We start from the raw sequence: 20,310 nt of genomic DNA, 5'->3' as shown, positions 1-20,310 counted from the left end.
AAAATTTATTATGGTTTATAATGGCAAATGATACTTTGAATATTACATGTTAATAACTTGATTGGAATTATAACTTTGAGTTGACAGTTTGATACTTTGAAAATTTTGAGCCAGTCCTACCCCCAAGAGCTGTAGGCTGGGGCCCAAAGGAGTCAGTGTGCTAAAATTTCTTCATTTTCCTTGTTTAGAATCAGAGGTGCTAGTTTCAAATACTTTTCAGTCTTAAATCTGTATGCTAGATATTGAATAAGGTGGTTTTATTGTTTTTTGTCACTTTGAATAATATTTCTGTTCATGTTAGAAACAAAATCAACTCTCTGTATAAATATATCGGGTGACCGTTGAGGCCCATGGGCCTCTTGTTGAATTTAAAATGTTGGCAAATGGGGCCATACCAACCACATACATACTTTAGTATCATAGACAATATCTCCTGAACATATAGCGAGTCCCAGCTGGAAACATTTTACCCGGATTGTAACAACTGTAACCACAGTTACTGTAGTAAATTCACCACGGAATATTTTAACAAAAAGGTAGCATTTCTAGACACCATTACTGCGGTGTAATCTGATTTTTCGATCAATACACTTAATCTATTTACTTGGTACATAACACATAACACCATTCTATTCACTGTAAGTACTGACACGTCCCCACAGATAATTTGGTATGCCTTTTAGAATCTGGCCTCTTGACAGAAACTTCTTCAAACTATCACTCCGTTTTGTGCATTTTTGAAATGTGGCTTTAAAAAAGGTTGGGGAAAGGGTCGACAACATTTCTTTCATTTAGCATTTAATAATGCTACAACACGTTACTTGAAGAAAATCTAACATCCAGCAACCTAATAACCCAACATGAAATGTAAATAAAATACTTACTATTTCACTGTAAAAAAAAAAAAATTGTAAAAAAAAAAATTATACCCATTCTATTTCATCATTGAAATTCACTCAGGTGGGAAAGGCATGCAAAAGAAAGGTAAGATTTATGTATCATTGTAATGGAAGCACTTATATTGTTGTGGATGAGGGGTAACAGATTAATAAAGATGATAGAAAATAACACAATATGGACCAGGAGTAGCATGTACATAGCTCTTGATGTCTTTAAAACAATGGGCTACAATGGTACTACTAATTTTAATTCAGCGCAGAGGAAACATTTGTGCAGATTTTCTATTAACATTTGAGGTTATGGGGTCCATGATTTGAAGACATTGATTGTTTGTTGAAAGCAGGAAAAAAAACGAAAATTTTACCAAACTTGTTGGGACTGCATGATCAGTATATATGTAATATCAAATGTTTATAAAATGTTTCCATTGGTTGGAGATAAGGAGTGTAGATTTTAGTTGGTTTCAGTTTAGAACATTTGGACCAGATAGTTCTACCAAGTCTATTCCCATCAATAGTTATAAACAATGGATTGATAAAAATATAATCTTTAACAATTGTATTTGGTATTTTATTTCAGCACTACTCATATCGACCTTATTGTTGAACAAAATTTTATGAAAATATCACAAATATCATTATTAACTTGTGTTCACCCCTGAAGACACATTTGAACTCTTCCAATTCAAAGGTTGGAATAGTTCATTAAGAAATTTCAGGGATGAATGAGTTAAGGAAGATCAAATTGGAATTATTTTCTGAAGTGACTGTATGAGACAGTTTATAAACTTCTTTTTTAACGTTTTAATGATATCCTGCAGAAATGTGATTGATTTCGTCTTTATGACAATATTGTTTCTATGACAACAGGGGATGTTGACCTGAAGTTTGTGGGCTCTAGGAGTTACCTGTACAACAGTAAGACTGGCACCACCCCTATTGTTATACATGGGAACGGCCCAATCAAGGTATGGTAATACATAAATTCCATATATTTTCAAGATATATTGAAGTTAAAATAAACCCAGGCAATATTTCGTAAAGGACCCTTGTAACATTTGATAATAATAATTCGTATAAAAAATTGTTGTATGATACGGATACGGAGTATATATGGAACAAAACTTAGTTTTGAAAGAAATCATTCTGAAATACATATTTTCAAAACATTATCTGACTTGAACCCTTTCACCACTGTAGACCATAATGGACTCATCCAGATGAGAGTATGGTAGAGTCTATTAAAGTTACCTAGGGTTGAAAGGGTTAAACAAATAACCTACAGCAAAAACCTCTTTACACTACCACCATTTGTCAAGAGCAATGTTGGCATTATATAGGGGTTTGACAATATACATCAGAATTTGAGAAAAATGAAAACATGACATCTAAATATGTTGGCAGTAATTAAAATTATGTGAGGTAGCCGACATAACAGGGACATTATACTGGGTTTTTGCTGTATTTTCTACCATTTTAAAACTATGTGTGTAATTTGTACCTTTCAGCCGGAGTTTAACCGGATCGCTAACTACCTTGGTGATGGGTGGACCCAGAGTATGGGGTGTCAGTCGTGTGGTCGAGATTATATCAGTCTGAGAGATGTCAAGGTATTGTACAGCTTGTCAATTCTGTGATTTCAGCACTCGAAATCACTTTATTTTTGTGAGAGATTAATTTTTCTGTAAATCTGCAAGGAGACTCATTTGTAAATTAAAATCTTTATTTGAATAGCACTGAAAAAATCTTTAAGCAGAAATTTCACAAGTTCCACTTCTTGCGGACTTTGGGTATAGTGGTTAAGGCATATATGGCTACAGTAAGGTTGAATTAAATTCCTACTTCACGGGTTGGACTTTCTGTGACTTCCACCTCGAAAACCACAAAAATTAGAACCCAGCAAAAAAAAAAAGACTATCATAAATCCTCTCGATCACAAAATTCAAGCATTAATTTAACACTTCCATCGGCCAGAGTTTGCAAAATATACTATATTGTGCAAGGGAACATTTGGTAATTTACAGTATTTGATTTTGACTTATACACAGCAAGAATGAAGACAAAAGTCCAAATCCTTCCTGAAGAATTTTGATTTTGGTCTGTGCAGGTCAAATTTCACTTGTTCTTTTTTCCCATTGACACAGTATATTTCCTGGCTTTCATGTCATGTAGAACACCTTTTCTTTCTTCCCATAAACACTGTGCATCCTCAGATCTGGAGCCATTAGGAACATCTCTAACTTATTGTAAAATATTTGTAAACATAATAAAGACATCCCGAAAAACAACTAAGTGTACATAAGCTTATAGTGATCGTATCGACTTCAATTGTATATTGCCTAGCCGTCCATATTTTACACCTTTGTGTCATTTGTCTGACAAAGGTGACAGAGTACATACCATACTAATCAACGAAACATCACACATAAACACTTAATGGTTGTGATACAGAACCTTTCTACTATTCATACTTACCAACATGAAGAAAATGCTTAGAAACATCCTGACAATAGTTAATAGAAAATTAAAGCTTCAACTGGGTATCATATTAATCTCTCATTAGTTGATTAAATTTTCTTTTCATTGATCTGCAAGATAACCAATTTGAAGTTCAACAAATATGCGGAGAAGCTTGTTTCTTCACTTGCTATGATATTGCTATTCGTTTAGGATGAAGATTTCCCTACCGTGCTGGTAGCCGTGATGATAGAACAGCCCACACCGTTCCTTAATGAATTTCTGGGACATATTCGAGACCAGATCTACCCTAAACAAAAGATTGACCTTTTTGTTCACAATAAGGTAAGTCAGTTTGATTTGAACTCTTCTTGGTTTAACCTATTCACCCATAGAGTCACGTTTGAACCTTAACAAATTATAGACTAGGCAAGTCCAGTTAAAATATTTAAGGGTGAATGAGTTTATATATTCTCAAAGGAGACAAATGAAAACATATCCCAGTTACAATTATTCTTTCTCCTAACTTATACTATTTAAGGTTAAATATCAAATTTATAAACCATAGTGACCTTGAATGCAATGTGACCTTGACCTTGCGTGTCCTCAGGTGAAGTACCATGATGAGGCTGTTTCAAACTTCCTGGAGACAGTAAAAGATGAGTACCATTCCATCAACCACCTGCGGGCAGACGACCATGTGACAGAGGTGCAGGCTCGAAACTGGGCACTGTACGTACATTGTAGTTACCCATCTATCATATATAGCAAATTTGAATTTGTGCAGTGTTATTTTCATTTTTTCGTTGTGAAATTAATATTCTTGCAGTGTAAAATTCACAGAAAACACATTGGTCCGTTGCATCCAGCTCTGTTATCTTTAAATTTCTTATGCTATCACATGACTTTCACGTAACATGTCCATAGTTTCAGTCCGGTATGAACTGGTCATTAGAATGAAATTATATGTGACGCATAACTATTATTTGTTACCTAAAATAACGTGTACAGTAAATATATAGTAAAATGTTTTAATTTCATCACGTCGCCTTTTCCACATTGCGGCATCGGACAGCTCCAAATTTGTGACGTCACATCATTGTTGAGCCATTGTGATGTCACGCCACGTGAAATTTTGTGTACGATAGAAATTTCCTTCACCCCTTTCTTACCCTGGACAGCTCTATCTTACACACAGGGAAATGAGAGAAACATGTATACATGAATGCATTAAATGCTTGAGTGGATATGCAATGCTGAGCAATACACAAATTCTGTCTGAAATGTCACAAAAATATGAACGTGTGGTATTGTGTTGATTACATACCTACAAAACATTTTCTGCAAAATAGTAGTCAGGATTATCCCGTATAATGTTCAATTTACTTCCCAAAAATGAATAGAACCCACAATGGTTGGCAAAATGACATTGACAATGAAATATTGTCTTCACGTTTCCACGGTGTAAAATGGTACAATTGGAACCTTTTCTTGTTTCAATTTGTCAATTTTATATATGCATACCAGTAACAACCAACAAGTTCCAGCTGAACAAAAACTTAGACTACCTGGGGTAATACAACCTGTTGTATCCTGACAATGTGAAATACAGAACCTTGTGGTATACTGCCTGCCTTTGCTGGTTAGTAAGGCAGTCCTTCAGTAGCCTTAATGTTTTTCCTGTATCAGAACAAATATTATGCATGTTTTGAAGTGTCATAGTAATAAAAAAAAAATGAAATGGTAGAGATGGGTACCTACGACAGGTTTCCACTGTACTTTAACTAGAAAATCAGTAATTGTTTCTGTTTGTATCAATTCTGTACCACTGGTGATTATTGTTGTCCTTACAGAGAGGAATGTGCGAAGAGAAAGTGTCAATACTTCTTCAACGTGGACTCCACTTCCCAGCTCCGACACCAAGGGGGACTACACATCCTCATCGAAACCAACAGGTACACACATGCTGGTGTTTTTTTGCCATTCTTTAGTCCTCTAGTCTGACCATTTCTCACTTCACCAGACCCTATCAGGGAGAATGGACCACATCATGCAGTTTGTTTCAGGTAGTGGTTAATACACTTTGTGTTAAGGCTGAAATATAATAAGATTTCATTCTTTTTCTGTAATCCATAAAAGAATCACTGGTTATGCGGGAAAAAACGGTTTGTCTGTTTTTAAATGTAACATTTTTTCGGGGATAAATTCAGGCAGACCTGCAAAAGTTTATTAGGCATTGCAAGGCTTTGTGAAGGCATGCCTGAAAGTAGCATCAGATTTCTAGGTCCTACCTTATTTCATAAACGAACAACTCGGGTCCAACCGTTTGGATCGCGATAAACGAAAGCGGCCCTGGACACGATTGGGATACGGGAAGGGAGATAACTCCTATCAGATGCACATAAAATGAACAGTTAATTATAGATACCTGTGTCTATTGGAAACAAAACAATATATACCTAAGTGCATTATTGACAGGTTTTGTGTTTACTGTATGTGCCATTTGTATAAATTAGGTCATTGTACAACGAAACGTGATAAGGTTTGTAGGCGGAATGTCTGTTGTTTCAAACTCTTTTGATATCTATCACCCTCAGTAAAATCTGTTGGAAGATATTTGTCAGTTAAGAACAGTTTTAAAACTTACCTACAGTGAGACAGATCCATTAATGTATACATTGAATTTTTCAATGGCGAGCTAAAATTAAAAAAATGTGACAAGTTTCATAAATTTCATATGAATGAAAACGAGTGTAAGATCCTTTTTATCACATAATCAAGATTTGTGGCATTTATTCCTGCAAATCGACATTTTTCATGCAACCTTGAAATGTAAAAAGCCGCCATTTGGACTGCTGTGCGTAAGTCTGTGATGTCATGTTCTTGTCCTAGGCAATTGAAACTTGCAAGCAATCACAGGGCTAATAGGTCATATTAGATCGGTTACTATACCAAACAATATGACATGGGTATATTCACTGGATAACACAGTACATTATGTGATAAATGTGTATTCTATACACAACATATATACTTTATACAACACACAACTTCAAGATCTATATATCACATAGGTGTTTAACAGCACAGGTGTACTCTATATACCACTCATATGCTTTTACACATGTGCTCTTAAAACTACACATGCTTCTTACACCACACATGTACTCTGTCAATGCCTATATTGGTGGGTAATCTATCATAATCTATCATTGCTGTGTTACAGGACGGTGCTGGCACCCGTGCTGACGCGGCCATACCAGCTCTGGTCCAACTGGTGGGGCGCCCTCAACAAAAACGGATTCTACGCTCGTTCTGATGATTATATGGACATTGTACAGAATCATAGAATGTAAGTTTTACTACTGCTATATGTCTGTAACCAGCTAGTTCAAAAAGAATAATGCTTTTGATGAGTGATTTATAGTCAGAGGTGATGCAATGGTAAGATAATACATAGACAGCAGATGGAAATGTTGATTGTAAATGAGAGTAGATTGAGAAGCTGTTTTAAGTAATAACCAGCTTCTTGTGTAACTTGTGGAAGCAAGCTCCTTGTTAAGTTGTTGATTACTATAATTATTAGGGCCCCGTATCGGAGATACGGGTGCACTATAGTAATCACTCTGTCTGTCTGTCTGTCTGTCTGTCTGTCTGTCCACAAATTTTGGTCCTGGCTGATAACTTTGGTATTTATTGACCGATGTACATAAACTTGATCAAGATGTTCAGTTTACAAAAATACACGTTGAGGTAAAAAGTCAAGGTCAAAGGTTAAGGTCATAAGGTTCAAAGGTCAAGGTCAAATTTTACATATATCACTGATGAACATTTTGTTATGACATTATGAAGCAAAGTTGATCAGAATTAAACAAGGAGTCAACTGACCAAAGGTCAAGGTCATTGGGTCAGAGGTCAAGGTTAAATTTTGTACCTTTTCCCTGATGAACATTTTGTTATGACATTATGAAGCAAAGTTGATCAGAATTAAACAAGGAGTCAACTGACCAAAGGTCAAGGTCATTGGGTCGAAGGGCAAGGTTAAATTTTGTATCTTTTCACTGGTGAACATTTCGCTAAGACACTTTGGAGCAATGTTGCTCAGAATAAAACAAGGAGTCAATTGACCAAAGGTCAAGGTCACTGGGTCAAAGGTCAAGGTTAAACCTTTTCCCTGATGAACATTTTGTTATGACATTATGAAGCAATGTCGTTCATAACTTAACACAGAGTCAACTGACCTTAGGTCCAGGTTACGGGGTCCAGAGGGTCAAGGTCAAGTTTTGTATTTTTGCTGATTATCATTTTGTTATGATATTAAGAAGCAAAGTTGGTCGGAATTAAAGAATCACTGGGTTAATGGTCAAGGTCATTTGGGTCCAAAGGTCAAAGACAAAGTGGATCTCTGACTTTGACCCTGGCTCTTGATGGAGGAGGTGTGTAAGGTGAAATAAAACAAATCAAAGCTAACAAATGAGTTTTGCACCGGTATTTACATTTCTGTTAGCCCAGCAAATATGGAGGTGGAAGGAAACAAGACTCACATCATAGTACTGTAAAATGTATATTTTGCTTCCTTACGATTTTTTTTAAAGTCCAAATGTCAAACGTCAAGCTCAACTATATGGGCAGATTGCTTCTTGATGATTATGTGGGATATATTGCCACAAGACGGGGCCCTTACTGACCTGTCAGTGTTCTAGTTGCCACAGATTTCTTTTCGCCTTTTTCCTTCCTTAAAGAAGGCACATTTATCATTACAGCAAATATAGTTAGACGTACCAGTAATCATATCTGAGGGGCAAATTGTACTTGTGACGATTTGGGAAGGGCAAATGTTTAACCGGATGAAAAAATGCAGTTCTTCTACACGTATAACAAAAAGTTGAACAAAATTTTTGCGTATTTTCAGGGGTTTATGGAATGTACCTTTTATCACTGGGACCTATCTTATCCATGGATCACTCGTCCCATCCTTGCTCGGGGCCTACACCAGCAGTGACCTTGACCCAGACATGGCTTTCTGCAAGGTCATCCGTGAGATGGTAAGTGTTTGTTACACAGCCAACTTATTTTTCTTAGTTAAACGTTAAGGTCACTAAACAAAACAGATTTATTTTATGACATGTGATGAGTGATTTATGTTTATGTTGTTGGTTTGTTGCAGGGAACCTTTATGTTTGTATCAAACATGTTTATGTATGGACACCAGACGGACCCTGACAATTTTGAGACCACACACAAGAACAACGACCTCTTTGAACTTTTCAACAACCCCTGGGTATGTGTTTTCAGGTTTGCACTTCAACTTGCACCTCAAATTGAAATGTTTAATGAGAATAGATTGTTTTTGTTCAGTTTTAGGCGAAAAACCTCTGTTAAATTTAGATTCTAATTATAAACAATTGTCTGAAATGTACTATGGGACTCATCTTTACTGAACCCTGTGCAACCCAGTAACCTGTGATAATCCAGTAGCTTCAATAAACTGCAATAACCCAATAACCTGTAATAACCCAATGGCTTCAATAAACTTAATAACACAGTAACTTGTAATACTTTCGTAACTTGTAATAACCCATCAACATGTAATAACCCAGTAACTTGTAGTAACCCAGTTACCCGTAGTTACTTGGATACCTTGTTATACGTATCTGTATAACCCAGTTACCTGTATTTAGAAGAAATTCATATAAACCACATTGTATCAATTTTTTGTAAAATTAACCTGCGTAAACAGAAAACTATTATTGATCCTGTTACTAAATGTACAGTTAAGACAGGTTTCATTGTACACAGTATACTTTGAGTTACTTCAATGATAAAATATATATTTCTGCTATGTACCTTAAATATCCTTCAATAAGCCCAGGGGGCACACCCATAATCTCTAACTAAAAGTAGGGGATTGGCTAACAGGACAGTTAAAAAGATTTTGTTAGAATTTTTACTGAACTTAAATATATATATAGATATGGATGGGCTTATTGCCGAATAAATATAATATACAATACATGATGTGGGAAAGACCTGTTTGGGTTTATAAGTATTGTACAAGTGTATATGTATTCACCACTGTGTTCCTCTAATGAAAATCTTCAGACTATAGCTATGATGTTGGTCATGTTTCAGGACTGGGAACTGAAGTACATCCATCAGAACTACTCCATAAGTCTTGACCCTAACTACACGCTTCCCATGGTAAGTTGATTTACAAAAGTATTTAGAAGTAAACTATTTTAACATATTTCTTCAAAAAACACTCCAGAGAGATTACTTATGAGTAAAAGATATATGGATCGGAAAAAATTTGTCAGTACCATTGAAAATTCAGGTCAAGATGAATATACATAGATATGGTCATAACAGAGAAGAGCACTATCCGACAAATTCAAATATCAGCTTTATTCTACATACACCTCAGTACAGATATGTACAGATACATGTATGTGCGATAACCCTATACTATGCATAGAAAAGGAGGCTATTTTTGTACTTCACACATAGATATGAGAGGTAACTCTATTCTACACACAGATATGGGAGGTAACTCTATTCTACACACAGATATGAGAGATAACTATTCTACACACAGATATGAGAGGTAACTCTATTCTACACACAGATATGAGAGGTAACTCTATTCAAAACACAGATATGAGAGGCAACTCTATTCTACACACAGATATGAGAGGCAACTCTATTCTACACACAGATATGGAAATAATTCCTTCTACACACGTAGATGTGGAAGGTAACTCTCTTCTACCCATTATGTGGGAGATAACTCTTTACTTCACTCATAAACTTGGAGATAACTATGGCCTCTTTTGCGTATCCGATTCACACAGTTGAAAGGGTTAAACCTAGAAAGAATACGACAGGCACAGATCTGAACCGAGACTGACCACAGGAATATTCGGCATGTATAGATTGAGGGGTCCAGACGTACCTGACCAAGATTAAAATGCTGATTATTGCTAGTTTGCGTTATTTCTTTCTAAAGCAAGGTCAAGCCACATGTAGATTTTAAGATACGTTGTATAATTTAGTGGACGCATGAAAGGACATTTATAGCTCTGCCTATAGTTCGGTCCAAGTGTGTTCGTTTCTTGTGGAATATTTCTGCCCTACCTGAACCGTTTCAACCGGGATACACAAATGTAGATTAATTTTACACACATAACTATATTCTTCATGTAAAGATAGGGGGGATAACTTTATTCTTCATATACAGATAGGGGAGATAATGGAGAATGTATTGTGCTGACGTTGTGTATCTATTACTGTCCTTAGCCGTGCCCTGATGTGTTCTGGTTCCCAATTGTCACCGACGCCTTTTGTGATGAACTTATCTCGGAGATGGAGAATCATGGTCAGTGGTCTGGTGGCCGCAACAGTCACAAGGTCAGTATCAAGGTCAAATAACGATTGGTCACTCTGTTGACCAGCCCATGTCATGAAAATTTCAGAACAGTAGATGGTTGAGCTATGGTTCATTCAGCTTAATTGATGTGAGAATTGCTCTGATGAGCTAATGTTACTTTACTCTGTTTTACAGCATGATGTGACAGAAAAAATCTTGTATCTAGGTTGTCATAATTCATCTCACTCAAATTACATTTATACTAGAGTTATACTTTTGATATTTCTACGATTCTGTTTATCTTTTTTTTCTTTTTCTTGAAATTATGTTTGTAAGGATTCAATTCATGAGTTGCCATCCATAAGCTTAGACCTTTTCAGTGATCAGTAATACAATTCTATTAGTTTGAAGAATGAAGTAAAAAATTGTTTTCCTCAACACATCACAGTGTGTAAATATTGATTGTATCATTTATCAGTGACATATGTGATAAGACGAAGTATTAGTACAATATCATAATTAAAACTATATTTATTTCTTGTATTGTTTGATTTTATTTTCATTGAAATATCAAACATAAATTTAAAAAAAATGGATGTAAATGTTGAAATTTGTTCTCCCTTGACGGTAAAATCAATTTTCGCCCAATATTAAATTCACCCTTATAATTAATTACCATGCATATTACGTTGTTTACAAATTTTTGCTGTAATGATTAATTCGCCCTCATTACAGAGATCGAAAAAGGAGAAAATTAAACTGCAGCAAAAATGTCCTGGTATACAATGATGCCATTGAAATCAATGGAATGTACAATAAATTTATCAGTAAATTCTTTGTATGAGCCCAACATAAATGTCCATGGAATGGGAAACTGTTTACAAGTATTAGTTTACAGTATGACAATCTGACCTTGTTTTCAGGATGAGAGGCTGGCTACTGGTTATGAGAATGTACCGACGGTCGACATCCATATGAATCAGATTGGATTTGAGAGACATTGGTTACACTTCCTCAAGATCTACATATCAAAGTTACAACAACGTGCCTACGAGGGTTATTTCCACGATGTACGGGTCAAATATTGTTTACTTCATCACATTAGTTAAAGGCTGTGTTTATAAAACAGAAAATGTTTGAAATTTTTTGAAATTTGTATTAGTGTAAATTTAAAATGGGCTGCGTTTATAAAATTGATGTTATAATATGCATTTTCTTCACCAAGTTTTCATCAGTAACTGTTGATTAATTACCTATATTGTTTAACATCAAAAGTAATCAAGATCTCATTTCTTACCACAATATTTATCAATTATCTATGTTGGTAAGCTGGTGATATGAGTTCACATCACCTGTCTGAGTTTTGTATTTTCTGCGATTAACTCATTCACCCCTGCAGACACATTTGAACTCTTCCAGTTCAAAGGTTGGAATAATTAATTAATTATATCAACATTTAAAGAATGTTTCATTTTCACACTGTCTACTTCTTTATCTTTTAAAAAAAAATAAAAAATAATGCCTGTCAGAGAATTTCTTCTACTTCAGCTAATTAGTATTTCTATTGTTTACAGCCTCCACATGCCATCATGAACTTTGTGGTACGTTACCGTCCAGACGAGCAGCCGTTCCTGAAACCTCACCACGATTCATCCACCTTCACAATTAACATAGCTCTCAACACACCAGATGTAGACTTCGAGGTAAGCTGTTTTAAACTCTCGTTAGTTTGTGGACAGTTTTATAATGTGATCTTTGGCTATTTTACCTTTGTTAGACTTTTTGAGGTTAAATTGTATAGCTTTATGAAAGACAACAACAAAAGGGATGATGTGGTACTCTCCAATGTTTGGCGCAGTATTTGTAAACTTCTGATTGGCTGAAGTTGCTAAGCGATGAAATTTCAATGCAAAGTTGTGCTTTGTGCAAAATCGTTTCCGTTATTTTAGAAACTGAAAAACATTCATTAATTATTATGCATTAAGAAGTATTGTCCGTCTCTTTGAGTTCCATTATTGGAAATAACCAAGATTATTTTAGGGGTAATATGGTATAATATATACCAGTAGATGAAAATTGACTAATTTTTATAGCTGTTAGTGATACTGCATATTGAAGCTGAAATTCAAAATTAACTTCTATATCACTAATAATTTTGTTGGTAGATTTTACAGAGTCCAGTGTATATATATTGTGTGTAGAATCAGGATCCTGTGATAATTCGGCTGTCAATATAATTCTGTTTTTTGTCCACAGGGAGGAGGCTGCAGATTTATACGTTACAACTGCAGCGTCCAATCAACAAAGAAAGGCTGGATGTTAATGCACCCGGGGCGTCTGACTCATTACCACGAAGGACTTCATACGACTAAGGGCACACGTTACATCATGGTCTCTTTCGTAGACCCATAATAAACAATGTTACATTTTGGTCACATTCATGAACCCATAAACTATGTTCATGAACCAATAAACAATGCTATATTATGGTCCTCATTCATGGACCAATAAACAATCCTGAATCTTGGTCTCATTTATAGATTTATAAACTATGCCATTGTCCAGTATTTGTTTATCATAATTTTAAGATTTATAATCAGATGAAAATTCAAGTTTCACTTTCCCTTACGTTTTTTTCTTGTAAACCATATAAATTGTTAGCCATGTACTATAGAGGTTACTTAGTACATGAATAAGATTGTCGGTGTGTTGACCATGTCTATACAGAAATATACTTGGTACATATATCTTCTCTGCTATATATAAGATTACATTGGACCAATGCACTGTAGACAAAGAGTGTTCTTTAAAACAAAATGTGTGATAAAATTCAAAGTTTGTTGCAAAAATTAACATAATCAAATGATTTACAAGTCGAAATTCTAGTGAATTTCAAAATGAAAAACTGAATGGTTACTATTGATATATTTGTATATTTACCACAATATGTATCCTACAATAAGCCTGGATATACTGCCATAGCCATATCATCTGTGACTAAGGCCATATCATCTGTGACTAAGGCCATTACTACTGAACTATGATAAATAAAGGTGGCCTTATTACCAGGTATGGGCTTATTGATAGATCAATTAATAAAATTAATACTTTATACTGTGATCAAGCTATGTTTACCTAAGTACATGTAATACCTTATGTCTTTGATAATGACTCGTGTGGTAGAAAGAAAATCTTTGTTTCCTTAGGTACATGTGTATTGTATGTCTTGGTGTTTAGAATCCCCATACCACTACTAAAAACCCTAACTATGCATTTAAAACTTATTTTTCTGGCATTTCCTTGCAGGATTTAAATAGAAAAATACTAGAAAAGGATTAAAGAAAAAAAATTAACATTATTTGTTTGAGTGTAAATTATTCAGCATGGCTAGACCAGGATTTGAACCCTAGGCCTCAAATTGCTATTCAATCTCTCTTACTCTCTGAGCTACGTGGCTATAGGAAGTGTCCCAGACCAACTATGCTAGTTATTCAAAATGAAATTAAGGGGAGTTTACTCTATATACAAAAAAAAAAAATACTGTGCAGTGGGACAGGGATCCTTAAGGGGTAAAAAAAAAAAAAAAAAAAAATGTATGGAATTCATGGCCATCATGTTTCAATAATTGCATGAGAAAAATGATAATTAATGTTTGATGTCTACTTTGTCATAATTTTTTGGATTTGTTTATGATATTTAAATTTATTTAAGAATAATGATTTTTGTGAAATCTCTTTCCTGTTGTTTGTTAAGTTGATTGGAGATATCTAAATGGTATCAGATATATAACTGTGTTATGTAGTCTGATATAAAATAATCTGTAATCTAGCTTCTTCATAATTAGAAGATGATATGTGCTAATATATCATCTAATAATTATGAAGTCACAACTACCTCCAGTATTTCTTATACTGAAATAAAATAATGGGTTTCACAGTTAGCTAGATGTTTTGAAACTTACCACATCTTTACAAAAAGATCTTTACTGGGAAATTATTGTGCAGTGTAATTTTTGCCTTTTTGCCCTCCGTAATGAGGTTGAGTTTATCATTACAGGAAAAGTTTGTAAACAACATAATATACATAGTAATTAAATGTGAAGGGCAAGTTTAATATTAGGTAACAGATTTTAACGTTGAAGGGCAAAAATTTGACTTGGCAAAATTTTCCAGTGTACAGTACTTTGTATGATAGATTTCTCACCTTTTAATTCTATTGATCTTATATATCTGCCGTCCATAACTATCTACCTGTTGTATTGCAATGAAAATCAAATCATATTTCCTAATCTGCCCACCGTATTGTTTCTAAAGGTGACCCTTTAGCTGTCATGATTGACCTTGCTTTAATGTAGGTGACCTTGCATTTTGTGTAGGTGACCTTGCTGCTAGGTGACCTTGCTTTCTGTGTAGGTGACCTTGTTACTGTAAATGTATAATTGTTTGTTTCGTACATGAATTTGCATGCAATGCTTCACATACAAATAATTATCTTATGCAATTTAAGCAATCAATACAATTTTTACAGGGTGACCTTTTTAATAAGCTTGCTCTCTTTGTGTGGATGGACAACTTTGAAGACAATTTACAGTCACACGCTGAAAGTATTTTCCCACACTTTTTGGTTCATACATTTCTACATTAGTTTACCAGATAAGCCACTGAAACAAAATTTTACCTCCTTTTGCAATGTTGCCTTATTTTTCTGTTTAATGGATCGCAAATTACCATAATCTCAGAAATACAATTTTTCCCGGTAAGATGAAAAAGAAGATGCTGCAAAAGCCTTCTTTTTTTGTTTTAAATAACTCTTGAAACTAATTACAGACTTTCACAAAAACGATAATTTTGTGAGATGAAGGTATAGAAAACTCAGTTGTAAATTTTTCGTTTTAGTGTCACCGTCAATTACTTTTAAAAAAATAGTAAAAAAAAATGAGAAAAATACATAATTGCTTACCAAGGTTAGGAAATACTTTTAGACCATGACTGTATGTTTTGGTGAAGTTTGAGTCCTGAACTGATGTGTCAACTGGATTGTGCACACCTTAACTGTATTAGGAGTAGCTTTCTATAGAATTATTTAAAACATTTTTTTTTTTCATTTTCATCAATAATTGTATCTGATTTGTGTATGATTTTCATAGCATGCATTATCAATAGTCAATCTTTTTTTTTTAAGTATCACAAGATATTATTAAGGAAGTATGTAAATTTAAATGCATCACCTGAATGTTGATCTGCACTTCACTAAATATGCATTCAGTTGAAAATTAATGTTAAGATGTGCAATAGCAATCAAAATAATAATAATAATAATTTAAATCCAAAGATTTGACAATCTGTACATCAGGTACCTATATTAAACAGCATGGAACGGTTGATTTTCAAAAGCAGGGAAGACCGGTCATCTCATCGGTTTCTTGGTAATTTATCATAGATTACCTAGGGAATCGCTTCATCTAATATCTTTCTATAGTTTTTATATGAAATATTTGTAGAACACCTGCATTCTTGAGTTGTATATAACTATGCACATTATATAATTATGTCACAGCTTATCACCAATATATATTCGTTCGTTTTTCACTTTAACTTGATAACAATGATATAATGCTGTTATGTGTGTTTACGCAGAATTGTACAAAATTTTGACTGCTGATATTATAACTTACTGCCTTTTGAAAGATTTCAACTCAATAATTATTGTTTCGATTGTATGACGTACCCCGTACTTAAGTTTGTCAAGACTTTGAAGACTGGACTTCTTGCAAAACTTGTTCTTGTTATATAAGACTTTAAAGAGTTACGCATAATGAGATGTAAAGTCATGTTTGGATTTTACCTGTGATGATTAAGTGATATTCTACAGGTGGAAGGCTTCTTAACCATGGAAAAATAATTCTTGATTATTTCTATCTTTCATTAATTGCATAAAACTTAAAAATGCCACGAAACCTGTATTCTCGACACCCTGGTATTTCAGAATATTTATTGTATTCCTAGATTGTTTATTCGTTATTTTATATGCATCTTATGTTACTATTTCATATTTTTGTGGAAAATTTCTTGCCAAAATTAAATTGCCAGTACAATTTGTTCATACCTGTATAAATTCTCCATTGAGAGGAGGCTATTTCAGTATTTATAGAAGTTATGTATAGAATTAATATTTGTGAATTAATACAAAAATTAAACTTGATTTGAAATTCAAAATAAACTGATTGATGTAGGCGATTCAATTAAGCATTTTTTTAATAGCTTCTCTCATCAAGTATTGGTTGTTGGATAAAATGGTAGAAGTTGAATTTTATCTGAAGAAGAAATTGCAATGTATCTATATATGATTATAAGGTTGGTGCGATATTTTTAATTTTTGATGAATTCTGTCCATTACCCAAGAGTAGGAAACTTTATATAGAAGAACGTCGGTGAGATTTTCCCTGGTGGTGAATCTTGTTCTTAAACAGTAATCATTTATAGATTTAGTATACATGCTTGAAACCAGTTTAGCTCAAGATCAGTATATTTAAATAAACAGTACATGTAGTGAATATACAGCATTTATGCAGCTTTTTACTGCCTTTATAATAATTGTATTATTCTGTCATTTGAAATATAAATGTCATTGCTGATTGAATGATGTATTTGTTCAAAAATATTTTCGCATCTGCTGCTTTTTGTCATCATTTTGATTTTTTTTGTGAGAGAGAGTTCTTGTGAGATAAATTATTAGATATTAAGACCAAAATTCTAATTTTTTTTTAAGAAAGTATTGAGGGATTGGTGGACAGTTCTTGAATAGATCAATGAACAGTTATCTGGTGAAGACTTAAAGATATTTATCAAATTTTTAAGTCAGTAATTAATCTCTTGCAAAGTCTTTCAATTTTGTGCTGTTCAAGTTTCTATCAAATTTTTAAGTCTGTAATTAATCTCTAGCTAAGTCTTTCAATTTTGTGCTGTTCAAGTTTCTACCTTTCAACTGAGTTGCAAGTAAATATCCTTTTCCTGTCGAGGCAATAAAATCCAGAATTTTTTTTATCGTTGCAAAATCAATATGAGAATCTGGAGGAAAAATTCAGTATCTTGCATTGTCACAAGGTTTGGAAGGTGCCAGTTGTTCTGGGACCAATTGACAAATTATTTAACCATTCTAGTCACAACATTGTTAATTGTTCACTGAATCTCAATCTAACCCCAATTGTTCATTGATCTTCGAGAATGTTCACAGAGATTGGTGCCATGTTCACTGATGTTACAAGCTTAACTTTTGTCGTATTTTTGCAAAATAAAGTTATTTCATTAAAAACATGCTTTGTGGGTTCCTTTCTCTCACATACTGTTACTTGTCACTTATTTTACATTTTGTTTGGAATTAAATTAACATTTCCTGGACTACAGATTGTAATACTATCCTTCTAACTAAACTTACTCATTGCAGAAAAGTCCTGGCCCAACTTTCCTATAGTTTCCATACTTATCCACCAATACGCCCAGAGGGCCAACACATTATCTCCGACTGAAAGTAGGGGGATGGGCTTATTACAGGGCAAAGCCTAGAAAATGTCTGTAGGGCATTAATCGCCGCCATGTGAAATCAGTTTCAGTGTTTGATGTTCTATAAATAGTTAGAACCACTTTGACCTTGAAATCCTGGAAAATGAACTCATCAGAAGTATTCTGTGTATAAACTGTCATCAAAATCTGTTCAGAAATGAAGTAGCTAGTGATGACACTGTATCGGTTGATGATTTTTAGCTCACCTGGCCTGAAGTGAGCTTATCCATTGTCCGTCAACTTTTTCCTTTAAAACGCTACTAGTCCTGAACAGCTCAGAAGGATTTTGACCAAATTTGGTGTGGAGCATCATTGGCCAAAGGGTTCTCAGTTTTGTATAAACCGAAGGGTATGGTCCCCCTTGGGGCAGAGGGGCCAGGCCAAATTGGGGGAAAATAGATAAATCTTTAAAAATCTCAACCAATAGAAGGATTTAATTCTGACCAAATTTGTCCTAGAGCATCTTGAGGGAAATAAGAGGATTTTTTTCTCTCCTACTATACAAGTGAAGGGATTTAAACCAAATGGCAGTCTGAAGCATGCTTAGGGACAAAAGAATCAATTTTGTTTAAACTGAGGTGTGTGTGCCCACTTCTTTGGGGCAGATGAGTAGGGCCCATTAGGGGAAATGGAGGAAAACATTTAAGATCCTCCTTTTGTAATGATGAAGGGATTTTGACCTAAATTGGTGTGGAGCATCATTGCCCAAAGGGTTCTCAGTTTTGTATAAACGGAGGGTATGGTCCCCCTGGGGGCAGATGGGCGGGGCCAAAAAGGGGGAAAATAGGTAAATCTTTAAAAATCTTCTTCTCAACCAATAGAAGGATTTTGACCAAATTTGTCCTAGAGCATCTTTGGACAAAGGAGACTCAAGTTTGTATAAACGAAGGGTGCCATGGCCCCTCTGGGGCGGGACCCAATAGGGAAAATAGAGGATTTGTTTTCTCCTACTATACAAGTGAAGGGATTTAAACCAAATGGCAGTCTGATAACATGATTCGGGACAAAAGATCAATTTTGTATAAACTGAGGGGTGTGGCCCCCTTCTTTGAGGCAGACGGGTGGGGCCCATTAGGGGCAATAGAGGAAAACATTAAAGATCCTTCTCCTTTTGTACCGATAAAGGGATTTTGACCAAATTTGGTGTGGAGCATCATTGGCCAATGGGTTCTCAGTATTGTATAAAAGGAGGGTATGGTCCCCCTGGGGGCAGATGAGCGGGGCCAAATAGGTAAATCTTTAGAAATCTTCTCAACCAATAGAAGGATTTTGACCAAATTTGTTCTAGAGCATCTTTGGACAAAGGAGCCTCAAGTTTGTATAAACGGAGGGTGTGGACCCTCTGGGGGCATAGGGGCGGGGCCCAATAGGGGAAATAGAGGTTTTTTTTCTCCTACTATACAAGTGAAGGGATTTAAACCAAAGCATGCTTTGGGACAAAAGAATCAATTTTGTTTAAACTGAGGTTTGTGGGCCCCCTTCTTTGGGGCAGATGAGTGGGGCCCATTAGGGGAAATAGAGGAAAACATTAAAGACCCTTCTCCTTCTGTACCGTTGAAGGGAATTTAACCAAACTTGTTCTAGAGAATCTTTGGCCAAAGGGAATTGAATATTTATAAATGGAAGATGTGTCTGAAGCATGCTTAGGGGGAAAAACTCAATTTGTTTAATTTGTATAAAAAGGTGCATGTGGGCCAATAGGGGAAATAGAGGAAAATTGGGACAGAACATGGAAACTCATTTTCTTGGTGTCTTTCCCACCAAAACAGATTTATATGTAGTTCTTCTTGCAACTTTGTTTCTTGTACTCCTTTGTTAAACCTGTTTGGTATTCAGCAGGTTTTAAATTGAACAAGAGGCCCATGGGCCTTAACGGTCACCTGATATATTTATACAGAGTTGATTTTGTTTTTAACATGAACAGAAATATTATTCAAAGTGACAAAAAACAATAAAACCACCTTACTCAATATCTAGCATACAGATTTCAGACTAAAAAGGATTTGAAACTAGCACCTCTGATTCTTAA

The 20,310-nt window shown here is 34.7% G+C and overlaps 1 protein-coding gene across 2 annotated transcripts in view; it reads left to right on the top strand.

Moving 5' to 3' along the window:
• Window positions 1–18,033, top strand: part of LOC110462775 (procollagen-lysine,2-oxoglutarate 5-dioxygenase 1-like) — a 74,558-nt gene extending 56,525 nt beyond the window's left edge. The window contains exons 8-21 of one of the 2 annotated variants that reach the window (XM_021516928.1): window positions 961–984; window positions 1,770–1,867; window positions 2,408–2,509; window positions 3,570–3,701; window positions 3,967–4,088; window positions 5,210–5,311; window positions 6,583–6,708; window positions 8,269–8,401; window positions 8,524–8,637; window positions 9,489–9,557; window positions 10,653–10,763; window positions 11,646–11,792; window positions 12,297–12,425; window positions 12,979–18,033. In XM_021516928.1, the coding sequence (XP_021372603.1) occupies window positions 961–984; window positions 1,770–1,867; window positions 2,408–2,509; window positions 3,570–3,701; window positions 3,967–4,088; window positions 5,210–5,311; window positions 6,583–6,708; window positions 8,269–8,401; window positions 8,524–8,637; window positions 9,489–9,557; window positions 10,653–10,763; window positions 11,646–11,792; window positions 12,297–12,425; window positions 12,979–13,134 (1,565 nt within the window). In that variant the 3' untranslated portion in view covers window positions 13,135–18,033. The remainder of the gene's footprint in view (window positions 1–960; window positions 985–1,769; window positions 1,868–2,407; window positions 2,510–3,569; window positions 3,702–3,966; window positions 4,089–5,209; window positions 5,312–6,582; window positions 6,709–8,268; window positions 8,402–8,523; window positions 8,638–9,488; window positions 9,558–10,652; window positions 10,764–11,645; window positions 11,793–12,296; window positions 12,426–12,978) is intronic. The other variant, XM_021516929.1, reaches the window with a different exon arrangement.
• Window positions 18,034–20,310: the final 2,277 nt, after the last annotated feature.

Source organism: Mizuhopecten yessoensis, unplaced genomic scaffold, assembly GCF_002113885.1.
Source record: "Mizuhopecten yessoensis strain PY_sf001 unplaced genomic scaffold, ASM211388v2 scaffold10829, whole genome shotgun sequence".
Lineage (NCBI taxonomy): Eukaryota > Metazoa > Mollusca > Bivalvia > Pectinida > Pectinidae > Mizuhopecten > Mizuhopecten yessoensis.
This window is presented reverse-complemented; position numbering and strand designations above follow the sequence as displayed.